General features: G+C 43.7%; 1 protein-coding gene across 5 annotated transcripts in view; it reads right to left on the minus strand.

Moving 5' to 3' along the window:
* Positions 1-220: 220 nt before the first annotated feature.
* MTOR (mechanistic target of rapamycin kinase) overlaps positions 221-17276 on the minus strand; it is a 187462-nt gene continuing 170406 nt past the window's right edge. For 4 of the 5 annotated variants that reach the window (XM_040430315.1, XM_040430309.1, XM_040430302.1 and 1 more), the window contains 5 exons: positions 8854-8919; positions 5189-5269; positions 2767-2847; positions 2443-2548; positions 221-544 (listed from right to left, as the gene is read on the minus strand). In XM_040430315.1, the coding sequence (XP_040286249.1) occupies positions 529-544; positions 2443-2548; positions 2767-2847; positions 5189-5269; positions 8854-8919 (350 nt within the window). In that variant the 3' untranslated portion in view covers positions 221-528. The remainder of the gene's footprint in view (positions 545-2442; positions 2549-2766; positions 2848-5188; positions 5270-8853; positions 8920-17276) is intronic. The other variant, XM_040430322.1, reaches the window with a different exon arrangement.

Here is a 17276-nt window from a genome sequence, read left to right on the forward strand (position 1 = left end):
GAACCCTGCCGGATCCAGCAAAAACGCTAGTGTGAAAGTAGCCTTAAGCAGAAGCCTAATACTGAACCTACAGAAAATACATTTTTTTTCATAGGTGGAATCCATGTCACGTTCTCTTCTTGAAACTGTTAAAATTTCATAGTAAAATATGGAATTTTAATGCAGCACAAAAGAAAAAAAAAAGGATTATATATCCACATTATACATAAACAAGCGGCACTGAAGAACATTTTGTAACTCTTTATTAACAATTATAATTCTTCATAGCTACATCACATGCAGCTACCAACTTAACAAACATCAGTAATTCCTCACTAGAATCGCTCTCGATTTTAAGCTTGGTAACAGTACAAGAATCTGGGTCGTACGTCTGGTCAGTGACAGGCGTGGCATGGAGCAATTACTATTACTAATTACTGGTGAGCAATTACTATTACTAATTACTGGTGATCGGCAATCCATGATGTTTGCTGTAAGGCCAGCTTCACACCCATCTAGGTCAGGAAGGTAGAGAGGTCCCAACAGTTCCTACCAGAATGGACACCTGGAAAAAATAAAATAAAATAAAATACAGTGTTAATGAAATGTACCACTAATATTACAAAAGTCATTGGGTTCCGGAGTAACGGATTTTTTTGCTGCTGGGATAGGGATTTTAACCACCTCATTAGACTATAAACATCCTATGGGTGCTTGCTTATCTCTGAATGGACATTTTAGGATGTCCATTCAGAGATAGCAGCTGCACGCTAATTGTGCAGCTGCAGAGCGGGGGGGGGGGGCGCTATCAGAGAGAAGGCAGGGACAGTTCCCAGGTGTCCCTGTCTTCTAGATCGCTGTATACACGAGCGTTTCCTGTCCCGGCGGTCATGTGACCGCCAGGAGAGTGCAGGAGCTGTCGGGTCTTCCACAGACCCCGATCAGCCCTGTACCGAGGCTGTACAGCCTCTCTAGGGGGGTGGTCCCAGTTACAGGAGAAATCAATAGTGAAAAAGAAAAAAAGAAAAGAAAAAAAAAAAAAGAAGTGACGTTAAATGTCCCCAGAGGTCTTTTATGACCTTATGGGGGGGGGGGGGGGGGGGCGGAAAGTGTAAAATAGAAAAATTAAATTAAAAAAAAAGGTTTTACATGTTAAAAATTAAATCCCCAATTAAGTAATAAAAAAAAAAGTTAAATAGAAAAAAATAAAATAGACATGTTTGGTATTGCCACGTCTGTGACGGTCCCATAAAGTGTAATAATGGATGATCAAAAAAAAAATCATATGTACGCAAATGGTACCAATCAAAACGTCAACTCTTACTGCTAAAACGAGCCCCTGCAAAGGACCATCGGCATAAAATAAATAAATAAAATATGGCGTTCAGAAAATGGAGACAAAAAACAAAACAAAAAAAACCCGCTTTATTATGAAAAGCTGAAACAAAGAAAGTAGACATTTGATATTACCACGTCTGTAACAACCTGCTCTATAAAAATAGCACATGATCTACCTTGTCAGATGAATGTTATAAAAAATAAAAAAAGTGCCAAAACAGCAATTTTTGGGGTACCCTGTCTCACAACAAAACGTAATATAGAGCAATTAAAAATCATATGTACCCCAAAATAGTACCAATAAAACTGGCACCTTATCCCCTAGTTTCCAAAATGGGGTCATTTTTTTGGGGAGTTTCTACTCTAGGGGTGCATCAGGGGGGCTTCAAATGAGACATTGCATCTAAAAACCAGTCCAGCAAAATCTGCCTTCCAAAAACCATATTTCTTCTGAGCCCTGCCGTGTGCCCTTACATCGGTTTACGATCACATGTGGGGTGTTTATTACCCAGATTCTGCGGTTTACATAATGGAGTTTTGTTTGACTATTAACCCTTGATGTGTTAATGGGAAAAAATGGATTAAAATGGAGAATCTGCCAAAAAAGTGAAATTTAATCTTTATTTTCCTTTAATTCTTGTGGAACCCCTAAAGGGTTAACAAAGTTTGTAAAATCAGTTTTGAGTAACTTGAGTGGTGTAGTTTCTACAATAAGGTCAATGGCCCAGTCTGGAAGTGGTTAAGCTGATTAGTTTCACAATATATCTTGCTTAGGATCGGCGCTCCAAGTTTTCTTATACAGAGCTCCAATTACCCCTGCTCTCCTTCACACTATCAGAGAGTTCAGTGATAAAATTCTGGCTGCTTGTATCCACCACTAGGTGGAGCTAACATCATATGGATTTACACAATTCACAGTGAGCTCCCCTAGTGGTGACAGCTGAATGGTCACAAATGGAGGAGATCAGAACAGGAGCGTTCCAGTTCGTATAAAGATATATAATGAAATGAATTACCAAAGAATTTCTGACCCGAAAAGTAAATGATGGCCAAAGTTAAAATTACACAAATTATTTCCTGGTGGAGGTACTTTACAATGTGTAATGAATACGAGATAAGACTTACCATCCAATATAACACTGACAAAGGTTCTCGTGGGAAGTGGCTTGTTTAATTAATAGTTCTACCTGTGTAGCCACATCCAGAGTCTCTTCATGAGAAAAGTCTCGTCCTGAGAAAGAAAAGCCCCTTAGTTATCAGTAATATAAAAATATAGGTACACCCCCAAGCGTGTCATCTGCACAGAAATGATAAGCCTCCCACTGTCAACCATCAAAAGACTCCTTTGGGGGGGGGGGGGGGAGACCAGGTACAGGTTTGTACAGGGGACAAGTCCTCTTATAAGTGCCTCTGACCTATCAGTTTTCCCATGGAGTCGTCTGAATTTACCTGTTAGCTTATCTCGAACCCTGTTGATAATCTGAATGGCTTTTTTATTCAGTGCTTCAGGCTGCACTAAACCATCACCAACTGTAAGGAAGTGAGAACAGCATTATTACAATACTAAATATCACATTAGCAGCCTATATGTGAATTTTTAATTAATTTTTTACAAGAAACAGGTGAATGGTTTTCCGGATATCATTATTGAAGTCACTCCATGTATTCTACTTCCTGTCCTGGCTCTTTAATTTCCTTTTTGGATGTTTAGCACAGCAAACAGGCTGAACTTTCGCAATCCAACTCAATTAGAGCATCAGACATTACACTGATAAGTAGAAGGCATCTTTATTATTGTGGAGTGAAGCGAGCGTTGGATGCTCCATTTAGTCTCCGTACAGTATTAAGGCCCCATTCACACGTCCGTAACGTGTTTTGCGGATCCACAAAACACAGACACCTGCAATGCGGAGCGAAATTTGCTGACGTGTGAACGGGGCCGGCTCTGATGAGCCGAAGTTAGTTATTCACGAAGTCGCGCATGACTTCGTTGAATAACTTCGGTAGTTGATTTTTAAAGTGGAAAACTACTTTAAAAACTTAAAACCGAACTCTGCTTCGGTTCAGATTAGTACCTCGGAACAGAAGCCGATAAGTGGTTTCCACTTTAAAAATCCACTACCAAAGTTATTCGCGCACAACTTAGTGAATAACTAACTTTGGCTTACCGGAGCCCATACACTTTAATACTGTACGGAGACGGATCTCCGTACAGTATTAATCCTAAGTTTTGAAAGAAGCGACTTCGGATGTAGCATCCGAAGCTCGCTTGGCTCAACATTAATCTTTATCTAGGCCTATAAAGGAAACATTAGAGCTGTCATACTGTTATCCCAATTCTAAATATACTATTATAATGAGGATAACATCTTCCCCTCAGAAGCAGTAATCTGACAGTTTACCGATCTATATAGAAGCTTTATCCCTTTGTGTTGACTGCTAAATACAGTATTTTGTATTTATTTTCAATGGCATAGTACTCCCAGAATGAAAAAAAAAATTGTAAAAAGTAAAAAAAAAAAATGTTTTCTATGAATATTGACTTGAAAATGAATACTCCTTTTTGAGGTGTCCCTTTAAATATTTATTAAAAGGGGTTATCCAGTATCTACTACAGCCCCCCATATGCCGGGCCTCCTCCGTGGGAATATAGTTACCCCGCTCCCTGCGCCGCACTGCCGCTTCTCCATCTACATGGATGAAAACATCCAGTGTCGGGGGGGGGGGGGAAGAGCAGCCAATGGCAGGCAGGGATGGGGCCTCTCTAGTGTCACCCGCGGTGCTAGGGAGGCTCATACCCGTCACCGCCTGCTATTAGAGTTTGCCCACCTTAAGGCAAGTGCGGGCATAGTGTACTTGTCTTCACAGTACAAACCGATATTGTTAGAGCCAGCAGGCTCTGGAATACTGGTGCGCTATCACACAACTCTGAGGCCAGGATATGAAACCAGATGGTGCATTGACAAACTGAGACTGCCCTGATGTAGACATAGCAGAGAGGCGGCAGCTGAAGACTGTCGCCCTGGTTCCTAAAAGACTCTGAAATGTTCCCAGGAGCTCCTGCAGGTTACTAGTGACTGGATAATTGGTAGGAAACTGGTAGGACAACAACTTGAAGTAAATTTTGCAATGGTTGGTGAGGTGACAGATCGGGGCCAAAACCCCTGTGGGAGTAGCTTGAGAAGCTGGTACTGGCACTGTGGCTACTGCTGGTGGTTGCGGTACTGCTGCAGCAGCTGTCAGGGCATGAAACCAGGTGGACCCGCCATGCATAATGTCCAGTAGATGATTATGGCAGTCAGACTGCAGAGCCAGCTCTTGAATTACTTCTGAGAAACCCATTTGGGTTGGGTCAGTGGGATCCATGACCAGAGCTTACTGTTACTAACTGGCTTGGCTTTGAGCTAAACCTAAGGGCAGTGTTCTTGTATTCACCCTCTAATCCATGTATATGGCAGCTGATCCACAGGAGTTAGAGACACCAGTGCGAACCACCAAGGATTAGGTGACAATCGATATCAGGAAACAGGCCTAGATCAGGGGCGGCAAAGTTCATGCGTATTCATAAAACTAATCTGATGTCAGGGCAGGCAGCAGAGTATCAGATTAGATAAACAGGCAGACGTTCTGTACGAGGCAGACAGAATAGCAGCACACATTCACTGGATAACTAGACAACTAGGAACCTAAGCTCTGGCAAGGAGTGAGACGGAAGAGAAGCATTTATAGCAGAAGCTGATTACAATTCGAAGCATCCTTGCCAGGAGGACAGTAATGGGAATAGTAGTAGCTCAATGAATAATGTTCTTAATAGTGACAAACCTGGACCGTGAATGTAACAATGATGAGAAGCGTTACATAGAACACTTACTGTATGTGTGTATAGACTCTGGAACTGTACTTCCGGGCTTCTTATGAGCAGTTTCACCAAGCTCAACAGTCTCCAGCATTTCTGAGGAAAAGAAAGATCATAACATTGAGGAAACGTTTTCACTTCTATGACATACATTAGAGGTGCGCTGCTGTCTTCTTACTGTGCTGTATTACATGTGGTGGATTCGAAAAGTTCAGCAACATGAGGGAAAAATAATTCACTCTCTCAATTTTGTCATTAGAGTGTATCCAGCAAGATGGACTGGTGTGGAAAACGGAGCCGGATGGGACTGTTGAACAGGGCACACGGTAGGACATTATATGGCCAAGGGTTGTCCTGACAACGTTTGCTCTTGCTGTGCTGCTTGTGTTATGTCAGGTAGACTTTTATGGAAAGTCAATTTAGATGCAGAGGTCCAACTTGCAGGTCACCCACTTAAGCCCTGAGAGTAAATGGTTTCTTGCATGGGATGACTTGAGGACCATGTAAACATGGAAAATCCCTACTGAAATTAATTACAAATGACTGCATATGCATGGCTCTCTCTTCAAAGAAAATGGGGCGGGACTGAACCTGGTCCTATGCCCATGTTCTTTTCCTTGAGCCAGACCACCAGCTAGGTCCAGCTTCATAACCAATGTATCCAAAACTTAAAAAAATAAAATGCAGACCTATAGTTGTGGTCAACATTGGAACCCTTGACTGTTTAGTTAAAAAAATAAAATTATATATATATATATATATATATATCTCTTCAGAAATAAGTGGATATTCACTTATTTACCAAGTTCTGTTCTGGCCCTTTGTTTACATGCAGTTGCAGAGCTGTGGGGTGTGTAACAACAATCTGAGGGTGTCAACAAAGACTGCCTTTCCCCTTCTCCTGCTCTGCAAAGGGAGTGAATAAAATTGCTCCCCTGTCTGCAGGCTGACTGCTGGGATACACATGTTGTATGTGTGGGACTACAAGTCTCAGATGTACAGTACAATGACACTGCTGATACACACAGGACTTTCCCCTCTACCCGTTTTTGTGCAATGCCAAGTAGACACTTTCTCACAGCCAGCAAAACAGTACAGAGGAGAGAACTCCTCTGATCTTTGTAGGGGTCAGGAGGGAGGGAATATTCTGTGCACAGCATTTGTATCCTCAGTGCCTGGAGAAGATGAAACGCTGTAGCTGCTCAGCACCTGAGACAGAGCCTTGAGCCCAGAGTTGCTGATGGCACAAAGGGTTAAAATTTGCTGAAGAATCCAGTGGGAGGGGAGACACAGGGCAGACAGCTTGGCCAGCAGATCAGGCAGTGAAGGGGTCGTAGCTTGTTACTCCAACCAGCACAGCCTTCACAGTGACGCTCAGTGCACAGAGGCAGACCTGCTCCTCCTGCTCCCTCAGGCTTGTGCACAGAACGTCATCAGAGCAGGGGATGAAGCTGAAATTACAGGTCATGTGACCTCCGCTAACTAGGAGAACAGGGCCACTGTAGATGAAGGGAATTGAAAAACCGTTACATTTGCTTAGTTAGAAACATACAAAGAACAAAAAAAATAACTTTGACATCCCCTTTAACATGCAGAGGTGCCAATAAGGCTACTTTCACACTAGCGTTCGGGTGTCCGCTCGTGCGCTCCGTTTGAAGGGGCTCACGAGCGGCCCCGAACGCATCCGTCTGGCCCTAATGCATTCTCAGTGGAGGCGGATCCACTGAGAATGCATCCGCCTGCCAGCGCTCAGCCTCCGCTCCGCTCAGTGAGCGGACACCTGAACGCTGCTTGCAGCGTTCGGGTGTCCGCCTGGCCGTGCGGATCCGTCCAGACTTATAATGGAAGTCAATGGGGACGGATCCGCTTGAAGATGACACCATATGGCTCAATCTTCAAGCGGATCCGTCCCCCATTGACTTTCAATGTAAAGTCTGAACGGATCCGCTCAGGCCACTTTCAGACTTAGAAAATTTTCTAAGTTATAATGCAGACGGATCCGTTCTGAACGGATGCAAACGTCTGCATTATCGGAGCGGATCCGTCTGATGAAACATCAGACGGATCCGCTCCGAACGCTAGTGTAAAAGTAGCCTAATGTTGACGACAATTTATGTGTCCCCGAGGTGACAGCTTATTCTCATCCTCCAGAGATAGGAGGATACAGGCGAGGCGGCTGGAGATTTACACTATAGGCGAGGCGGCTAATCTCAGAAAACCCCCTTAAAGGGAATCTGTACTATGCTGTCCTTACTGAAGGCAGCATAGTGCAGTGACATAACCACTGATTTCCAGCAGTCTATCACTTCTGGGCTAACAGTACAAAAGTCTCGGTAAATCACTTTAAGACCTCCTTATACATTACACTATTGTTGGCTGAACCTGCCGTTTTCAGAGCGGCTAGACTACAATGCAATGTGTATGGGGCGCTCCTGACTCTTCACCAGCAGATGATGTTGGGGGGACAGAAGGATTGGGGGCATGCCCTTTGTTCTTCAAGGAGATGGCTGTCTCCCCTCTCCCCATTGAAAACACATACAGGCTTGACTGAGTGTGTGTGTGCGCAAGTTGGAAGAAATAGCTGTCCCCTAAACAAGAATTTATTTGACAGCTACTGAATGTGTATGGGCACCTTTAACACAGAAAACCCACTGATTGGCATTGAGTAATGTTTTCCACTGTGGTGGTGCTGTAGAGAAACTGACCACCTGCCGCCAGAGTTCCCCATAGATAACAGCCTTGTGTTCTGAGCAGAGGAGGAAGAGACTTTGTGACTAGCTTATTGTCAAGGGACCTCTCTACCAAGTAGGGATTGTCCAATTTTTTTTTTTTTTTTTTTTTTTTAAAGGGGTTGTCCGGGTTCAGAGCTGTTCATATTTTCACACAGGCAACCCCCAGCCCCAGCATCATGCTTCGATGCTCTCCTTTGCCATGCGCTAAATTGCGCAGGGCAAAGGCATTTTCAGGAAATCCGGTGACGTACCGGGCTCTCCTTAGGGCTGCCAGACGGGAGGCTTCCAGTGCAGGCTTTAGCGCTGCCCTAACCTGTAAAACAGCTAGGGCAACACTAAAGCCGGCCCATCAGTGCCGGTGATGTCACCGAAAACACTGCTGGGCGGAAGCCTCTGCCTAGGTAAACAAACAAGCCCTTGGCCTGCGCGATCCATGAAATGCTCATCTTAGTGGGGCTGTGTGGGTGAAAATATGGGTATGTCCGGGTTCATCTCTGAACCCAGACAACCCCTTTAAGAGGGCCTGTAACCTCTCCTGACAAGTGTTTTAGTAACTACTTGTAGTAACAGTTTTGGAGCATCTATTCTTAGGATTCTAGGTTTATTTTACTTACTTCTATCATGCTGGGCCCTTCACAGTATTATGTAAGAGCTGAGCTCTTGTCTACTGCTCCCCTTCACCATTCACAGCATGCAGTCACAAACACAGTAAAACTGCAGCTGCATACCCCTTCTCTCCTGTTTACTGGTATTGTACACTGCTTTGTTTTTCTGAGAGTTTACAGAGAGCCTACAGGCAGGAAAGGGCTCCTGGAAGGTTAGGAATATGTCAACTTCTAATATTGTACATGCACTAGAGATTTATGAAACACTGATGTACGCCTTCATTGTTGGTCTTCAGTACAGAGGCTCCATGGACATTGCTAGATTGTTTCAGGTTAAACTCACCCACAGACTGTCCGGCCGAGTACGAGTCTGTCCGTGTACGAGAGCGTTTGGTGGCTTTTATATTGGCTGTGAAAAGATTATTATATAGACAGTGGTGAGAGGCTGGGTGACGATTTGACTCTGATTATCATGCAAATCAGCATGGATACATCTAAAGGAACTGATCGAGAAGAGTAATTATTTGGCTTCCAAGGGTGTGGCAAGATGTAGAGGACAAATTTGGCTGTGTGAAGTAAAACTTCTCAGAACTGCACCCACCATGATCTGCTTATCACTGGGGTGGCTTTCTTGTAAAAAAGTGCTTTTGTGTTGAGACAATTGCTTTTTTGTAATAATTCCTCACAGCTCTAGATCTCTGCTTGTTGTCATTCAATAGGAATCTTCATTGTGTTCATCCAGTAAGAATACATGCACGTTATTATACATTATTGTGGGCATATAGATACAAGACACACAGGTATGAGCTAAATAGACAGATATAAGATAAGAACAGATAGGAGACAGATTTGAGATAACCACAAATGAGTCAGATACAAGATACCAACAAATATGAGGTACCAACAGATAAGAGTCAGATATGAGATACCAAAAGATAGACATGAGATAACAGATATGAGATAGGCCAACAGATATCAGCTAGATGGTTAGATAGGTAGAAAGCTAGGCATGAGATACCAACAAATATGAGATAGACAGATATGAGATACCAACAGATATGAGAGACAGACAGATGGATAGATAGATATCCCTTGAACTTTTCCACATTTTTTCACGTTACACCCACAAACTTAAAGTAGCACTCCCACAAAAATGTTTATTCTCTGACCTGCTAGAAAGGTGCATGTTGTAAACTAGTGAATGTAATCTTCTTACCAGTGACTGTATCTGAGTTATGAACTCCCTTCTGATCCTCAGCTGTGACATGTGACCAGAATTCTGATCTCCAACTGACACAGAACAGGAAACAGTTTACTTCTCTACTCATTCCTATGAGACGGACATTGAGGCTCCTAAAGGAATACAAAGAGAAACTGACTCTGTCCACACATAACATAAGATGTTGTGTTATTTGGAAAGTCTGATTGCTGGTCACGACAGCTGAGGATCAGAAGTGAGGGGATAACTCACAAAATCAGGCACTGCTAAGAAAATTACCTTATTTACACTTTACATCATTACCTTTCTAACATGTCAGAATAAAAATAAAAAAATGCGAGAGTGCTTCCTTAACCTCTCAAGGACACATGACGTACCGGTACGTCATGATATCCTGGTACTTAAGGACACATGACGTACCGGTACGTCATGTGTTGTTCCGATCACTGCCGCCCGGCCGGCTGTGATCGGAACAAGGTGCCTGCTCAAATCATTGAGCAGGCACCTCGGCTAAATGCGCGGGGGGGTCCTGTGACGCCCCTTATGTCAGCGATCGCAACAAATCGCAGGTCAATTCAGACCTGCGGTTTGCTGCTCTTTCAGCAGTTTCTGATCCCCGCGGTCAGATCAGAAACTTTATATGCCAAAAATCTAGTTTTTTCACCCCCCCGCCCCCTGAATGATTTTATGGCAGCGGGAGGTGCGGCAGGCGGGATCGCGATCCCCCGCCCGCCTCCTCTTGAATAATCGTTGGTGGCCAGTGGGTATACCAGAGTGTCAGCACATATGCGATGTCAGCCGTTTAACCCTTTCCATACCGCGGTCCGTACGGACCGCGGTATGGAATAGCAGAGGTTAACAGTCAGGAGCTCCCTCTCTCTCCCATCGGGGGGCTGCTGTGCCTTTGCAGCCCCCCGACAGGATGGGGTGACAGAGGGAGCGAGCCCCCATCCTTACCCTTCCCAGTCTGCGCAGTTGTGGCCACAACTGAGCAGACGGGGAAGGTTCCCATGGCAACAGGACGCCTTCTCAGGCATCCTGCTGTCCATCTTGCTGAACAGATCTGTGCTAAAGGCATAGATCTGTTCAGACAAAGTGTAAGTAAAATACAGTACACTATATATTTTACTGTACTGTATTATACAGACATCAGACCCACTGGATCTTCAAGAACCAATTGGGTCTGGGTAAAAAAAAAGTTTAAAAAAGTAAAAATCAAAACACACATTTATCACTGATTAAAAATGAAAAAAATAAATAAAAAAATAATTCCCTACACGTTTGATATCACCGAGTCCGTAACGACCTGATCTATAAAACGGTCATGTTACTTTACCCGAACGGTGAACGCCATAAAAATAAAAAATTAAAAACTATGATGAAATTGAAATTTTGCTGACCTTACTTCCCAAAAAAGTAATAAAAGTGATCAAAAAAGTCGCATGTACGCCAAAATAGTAGCAATCAAACAGTCATCTCATCCTGCAAAAATCATACCCTACACAAGATAATCGCCCAAAAACTGAAAAAACTATGGCTCTTAGACTATGGAAACACTAAAACATGATTTTTTTTTGTTTCAAAAATGAAATCATTGTGTAAAACTTAAATAAAAAAAAAAAAAAAAGTATACATATTAGGTATCGCTGCGTCCTTATCGACCGGCTCTATAAAAATATCACATGACCTAACCCCTCAGGTGACCACCGTAAAAAAATTAAAATAAAAACGGTGTAAAAAAAGCCATTTTTTGTCATCTTACTTCACAAAAAGTGTAATAGCAAGCTATCAAAAAGTCATATGCACCCCAAAATAGTGCCAATCAGTCATCTCATCCCACAAAAAAATTAGACCCTACTTAAGATAATCGACCAAAAACTGAAAAAACTATGGCTCTTAGACTATGGAGACACAAACATTTTTTTTGTTTCAAAAATGAAATCATTGTGTAAAACTTACATAAATAAAAAAAATTGTATACATATTAGGTATCGCCGTGTCCGTGACAACCTGCTCTATAAAATTACCACATGATCTAACCTGTCAGATGAATGTTGTAAATGACAAAAAAAAAAAAAAACTGTGCCAAAAAAGCTATTTCTTACCTTGCCGCACAAAAAGTGTAATATAGAGCAACCAAAAACATATGTATCCTAAACTAGTACCAACAAAACTGCCACCCTATCCCGTAGTTTCTAAAATGGGGTCACTTTTTTGGAGTTTCTACTCTAGGGGTGCATCAGGGGGCTTCAAATGGGACATGGTGTCAAAAAAACCAGTCCAGCAAAATCTGCCTTCCAAAAACCGTATGGCATTCCTTTCCTTCTGCGCCCTGCCGTGTGCTCGTACAGCAGTTTACGACTACATATGGAGTGTTTCTGTAAACTACAGAATCAGGGCCATAAATAATTTGTTTTGTTTGGCTGTTAACCCTTGCTTTGTAACTGGAAAAAAAAAAAAATATTAAAATGGAAAATCTGCCCAAAAAGTGAAATTTTGAAATTGTATCTCTATTTTACATTAAATCTTGTGGAACACCTAAAGGGTTAACAGTTTGTAAAATCAGTTTTGAATACCTTGAGGGGTGTAGTTTCTTAGATGGGGTCACTTTTATGGAGTTTCTACTCTAGGGGTGCATCAGGGGGGCTTCAAATGGGACATTGTGTCAAAAAAAAAAAAAAAACAGTCCAGCAAAATCTGGCTTCCAAAAACCATATGGCGCACCTTTCCCTCTACGCCCTACCGTGTGCCCGTACAGTAGTTTACGGCCACATATGGGGCGTTTCTGCAAACTACAGCATCAGGGCAATAAATATAGAATTTTGTTTGGCTGTTAACCCTTGCTTTGTTACTGGAAAAAAATTGATTAAAAATGGTAAATTTGCCAAAAAATCTAAATTCTGAAATTTTATCACCATTTGCCATTAACTCTTGTGGAACAACTAAAGGGTTAACTATGTTTGTAAAATCAATTTTGAATACCTTGAGGGGTGTAGTTTCTAGAATGGGGTCATTTTTGGGTGGTTTCTATTATGTGAGCCTCACAAAGTGACTTCAGACCTGAACTGGTCCCTAAAAAGTGGGTTTTTGAAAATTTCAGAAAAATTTCAAGATTTGCTTCTAAAACTTCTAAGCCTTGTAACATCCCCCAAAAATAAAATATCATTCCCAAATTGATCCAAACATGAAGTAGACATATGGGGAATGTAAAGTAATAACTATTTTTGTAGGTATTACTATGTATTATAGAAGTAGAGAAATTGAACCTTGGAAATTTGCAATTTTTTTTTACAAATGTTTGGTAAATTTGGTATTTTTTTTATAAATAAAAATTATTTTTTTTACTTCATTTTACCAGTGTCATGACGTACAATATGTGACGAAAAAACAATCTCAGAATGGCTTGGATAAGTCAAAGCGTTTTAAAGTTATCACCACTTAAAGTGACACTGGTCAGATTTGCAAAAAATGGCCTGGTCCTTAAGGTGAAATAAGGCTGTGTCCTTAAGGGGTTAAATGTATTTCATTGGGATTTTATGTGATAGACCAACACAAAGTAGCAAGATGTGTGAAAAGAAAATGATACATGGTTTAAGATTTTTTATAAATAAAAATCTGAAAAGTGTGGTAAGCATTTGTATTTAGCCACCTGTACTCGGATACCCCAAAATAAAATCCAGTGTGACCAACCGTCTACAGAAGTCACTTAAAGGGGTTGTCCGGGATCAAACATTTTTTTTTAAAACTGCTTACTCACTGTTAGTAGCCAAATCTATCTTCCCAAGATGTTTTTAGGTAGCTTTTGCACTGCTGCATGGCTCCTACAGTCCCCAGCAGACTGTGTACATAGCTGTTTATGTATGCCATCACTTCCTGCTGCAAAGCATTGTGGCTCCCAGTGCAGCTCCTGGTTTCTACAGTGTAAGATCCCCTCCCTGCACCCGCCCCCCTCATACATATTCAGCCTCCTCCACATCAGCCACGCCTCCATAGATCCGCCCCCTCTTACATATTCCTCCCCCATAATCTCCTCCCCCCTCTGTCTCTTGCACATGTCATGTGCTCAGTGTTTGCAGACAGTGAACGAACACACAGGGAGCAGCTCCATCTTTCCACAATGGTATCTCATTTTTAGTTTTATGTGTGCATTCATCATTACAATAACCAATTATTAGTAATATATCTTAGCATTGCTAATGTTTTACAATTTCCCTAGTTTTGCTCTGCTACACAGTAAGGCTATTTTCACACTCACGTTTGGTGTGGATCCATCATGGATGGATCCGCACTGATAATACAAATTGCTGCATCCGCTCAGAATGGATCAGTTTGTATTATCTTTACCTTAGCCAATATGGATCCATCTTGAACACCATTAAAAGTCATTGGGAGATGGATCCATTTTCTATTGTGCCAGATTGTGTCATAAAAAACTGATCTGTCCCCATTGACTTCCATTGTAAGTCTGGACGCATCCGCACGGCCAGGCGGACACCCGAACGCTGCAAGCAGCGTTCAGGTGTCCACTTGCTGAGCGGAGCGGAGGCTGAACACTGGCAGACTGATGCATTCTGAGCGGATCTGCATCCACTCAGAATGCATTAGGGCTGGACGGCTGCGTTCGGTGCCGCTTGTGAGAGCCTTCAAACGGAGCGCACGAGCGGACACCCGAACGCTAGTGTGAAAGTAGCCTTATTGAGGATCGCATTGGTGGATCCGCAATATATGTGCACTGTTCCATTTGCATTATGATTCACCGATGCAGACCCAATCCGCAAATCATGAGATTTGGAATGGGGCACTACGGAGTGTTTCCTGGGGTTCCATTTGATTCCTCTGCACAGAAAAAGGATAGAACTTGCTCTATCTTTTTGCTGAACGGATGAATCTTGGACCCATTCAAGTGAATGGGTCCATGATCTGTATGTGGCTGGCCCACGGTCGGTGCACGTGCATTGTGGACCTCAATTTGCGGTCAACAGCATGGGCACGTGAATAAGCCCTTATGCGGCAGTTAAAAAACACGAATGCTGCCTGTGTGCTGTCATAAATTTGTCTAAATAAACAGTCCATCAGGGCTCATGTACATATAATAAACATTGGTGGCGCAGTGCGCCCCCCCTCAATAGAATAAACATTGGTGGCGCAGTGCGCCCCCCCTCAATAGAATAAACATTGGTGGCGCAGTGCGCCCCCCCTCAATAGAATAAACATTGGTGGCGCAGTGCGCCCCCCCTCAATAGAATAAACATTGGTGGCGCAGTGCGCCCCCCCTCAATAGAATAAACATTGGTGGCGCAGTGCGCCCCCCCTCAATAGAATAAACATTGGTGGCGCAGTGCGCCCCCCCTCAATAGAATAAACATTGGTGGCGCAGTGCGCCCCCCCTCAATAGAATAAACATTGGTGGCGCAGTGCGCCCCCCCCTCAATAGAATAAACATTGGTGGCGCAGTGGGCAGTGCCAATGAGGGTTAAAAAATAAAAAAATAAATCACTCACCTCCTCCAATTGATCGTCTCCTGGTCTTTCTTTAGAACCTGTCAAAGGACCTGTGGTGACATCACTGTGCTCATCACATGATCCATCACCATGGTAATGGACCATGTGATGAGGTCAATGACGTCACCACAGGTCCTGAAGAAAAAAAACAGGAGATCGGCAGCTACGCTATCAACTGGAGGAGGCGAGTTAATTTTTTTTAACCCTCATTGGCACTTCCCACTGTGCCACCAACGTTTATTATACTGGGGAGGGGGGGGCGCACTGTGCCACCAACGTTTATTATACTGGGGGGGGGGGGGCGCACTGTGCCACCAACGTTTATTATACTGGGGGGGGGGCGCACTGTGCCACCGTTTATTATACTGGGGGGGGGGGTGCACTGTGCCACCAACGTTTATTATACTGGGGGGGGGGGGGGCGCACTGTGCCACCAACATTTATTATACTGGGGGGGGGGGGTGCACTGTGCCACCAACGTTTATTATACTGGGGGGGTGCACTGTGCCACCAACGTTTATTATACTGGGGGGGGGCGCACTGTGCCACCAATGTTTCTTATACAAATACAGGAGGCGGGTGCCGGAATCAAATAGCCGGCACCCGACCTCTATGACAGGGAGCTGCGATCAGCTACAATTAACCCCTCAGGTACCGCACCTGAAGTGTTAACTCAACTGCAGCTGATCGCAGCTCCCTGTCACAGAGGTCGGGTGCCGGCTATTTGATTCCGGCACCTGCCTCCTGTATTTGTATTACAGGTCAGTTATCTTCTTCATTGGTGGCGCAGTGGTCACAGCCCCCCCCGTCTCTTCTTATTGGCAGCGGCGAGGGCAGCAGCACAGGGGGAGAGAGAGACTTAGGTTCATAGCAACCAGGACGCCTTTGTTAGGCGTCCGGTTGCCATGGCAACGATCGCGCCGTTGCAATAGCAGCAGCAGGGGCGCGATGGTAGAGAGAGGGAGCTCCCTCCTTCTCAACCACATAGATCTGGATGCCGCGGGTGTTAGCTGTTACAGTTACAGCTAACGCTCTCTGCTGATGGCAGCGGCTCCGTTCCTGAGCCGCTGCCATCAATATCGGCACCGGACTGGAGGGGCGGAGCTTAGCCAGGAGAGTTACTGCCCCTCCTAGACTTTTGAATAATTAATGAGGCTGTCAGTGACGTCACCGGGCTCCCGGAGCAGCGGAAGAGGAAGCTTTCCTCCTCTGCAAGGGTACGTCACTGACTGAAAGAAATCTGTTACTTCCTGCCATAAAGGTTTTTGGTAAAAAGGGTACTTTAGAAACATGCTGAAAAGGTAGGACATGGGTGTATGTAAAGTGTGTGCATGTGCAATTTTATTAAACAATGGTCCCTAATCCCGGACAACCCCTTTAATGATTAAATAGAGTCCTCCTGTGTGTAATTTATTCTCAGTGTAACTACAGGTGTTCTGTGAAGGCCTCAGAGGTTTGTTAGAGAATATTGATCAAACAGCATCATGAAAACCGAGAAACACCAGAAAGGTCAGGGATAAAGTTGTGGAGAAGTGTAAAGTAGGGTTAGCTTATAAAAAAAATTCTTAAGCTCTGAACATTTTAAGGAGCACTGTTCAATCCATCATCCGAAAATGGGAGTATGGCACAACTGCAAACCTACCAAGACATGGCCGCTCACCTAAACTGACAGCCCAGCAAGGAGAGAACTAATTAGAGAAGCAGCCGATGGTCACTCTGAAGGAGCTGCAGAGATCCACAGCTCAAATGAGAGAATCTGTCCACAGCACAACTATTAGTCATACCCTGCACAAATCTGGCCTTTATGGAAGAGTGTCAAGCCATTTTTGAAAGCAAGTCCCGTTTGCAGTTTGCCACAAGCCATGTAGGGGACACAGCAAACATGTGGAAGAAGGTTCTCTGGTCAGATGAGACCAAAGTTGAACTTTCTTGCCTAAATGACAAACGCTATGTGTCGAGGAAAACTAACACTGCACATCACCCTGAACACAGCATCCCCACCGAGAAACATGGTGGTGGCAGCATCATGCTGTGGGGATGCTTTTC

The sequence above is a fragment of the Bufo bufo genome, chromosome 1 (genome assembly GCF_905171765.1).
Source record: "Bufo bufo chromosome 1, aBufBuf1.1, whole genome shotgun sequence".
Classification (NCBI taxonomy): Eukaryota; Metazoa; Chordata; class Amphibia; order Anura; family Bufonidae; genus Bufo; species Bufo bufo.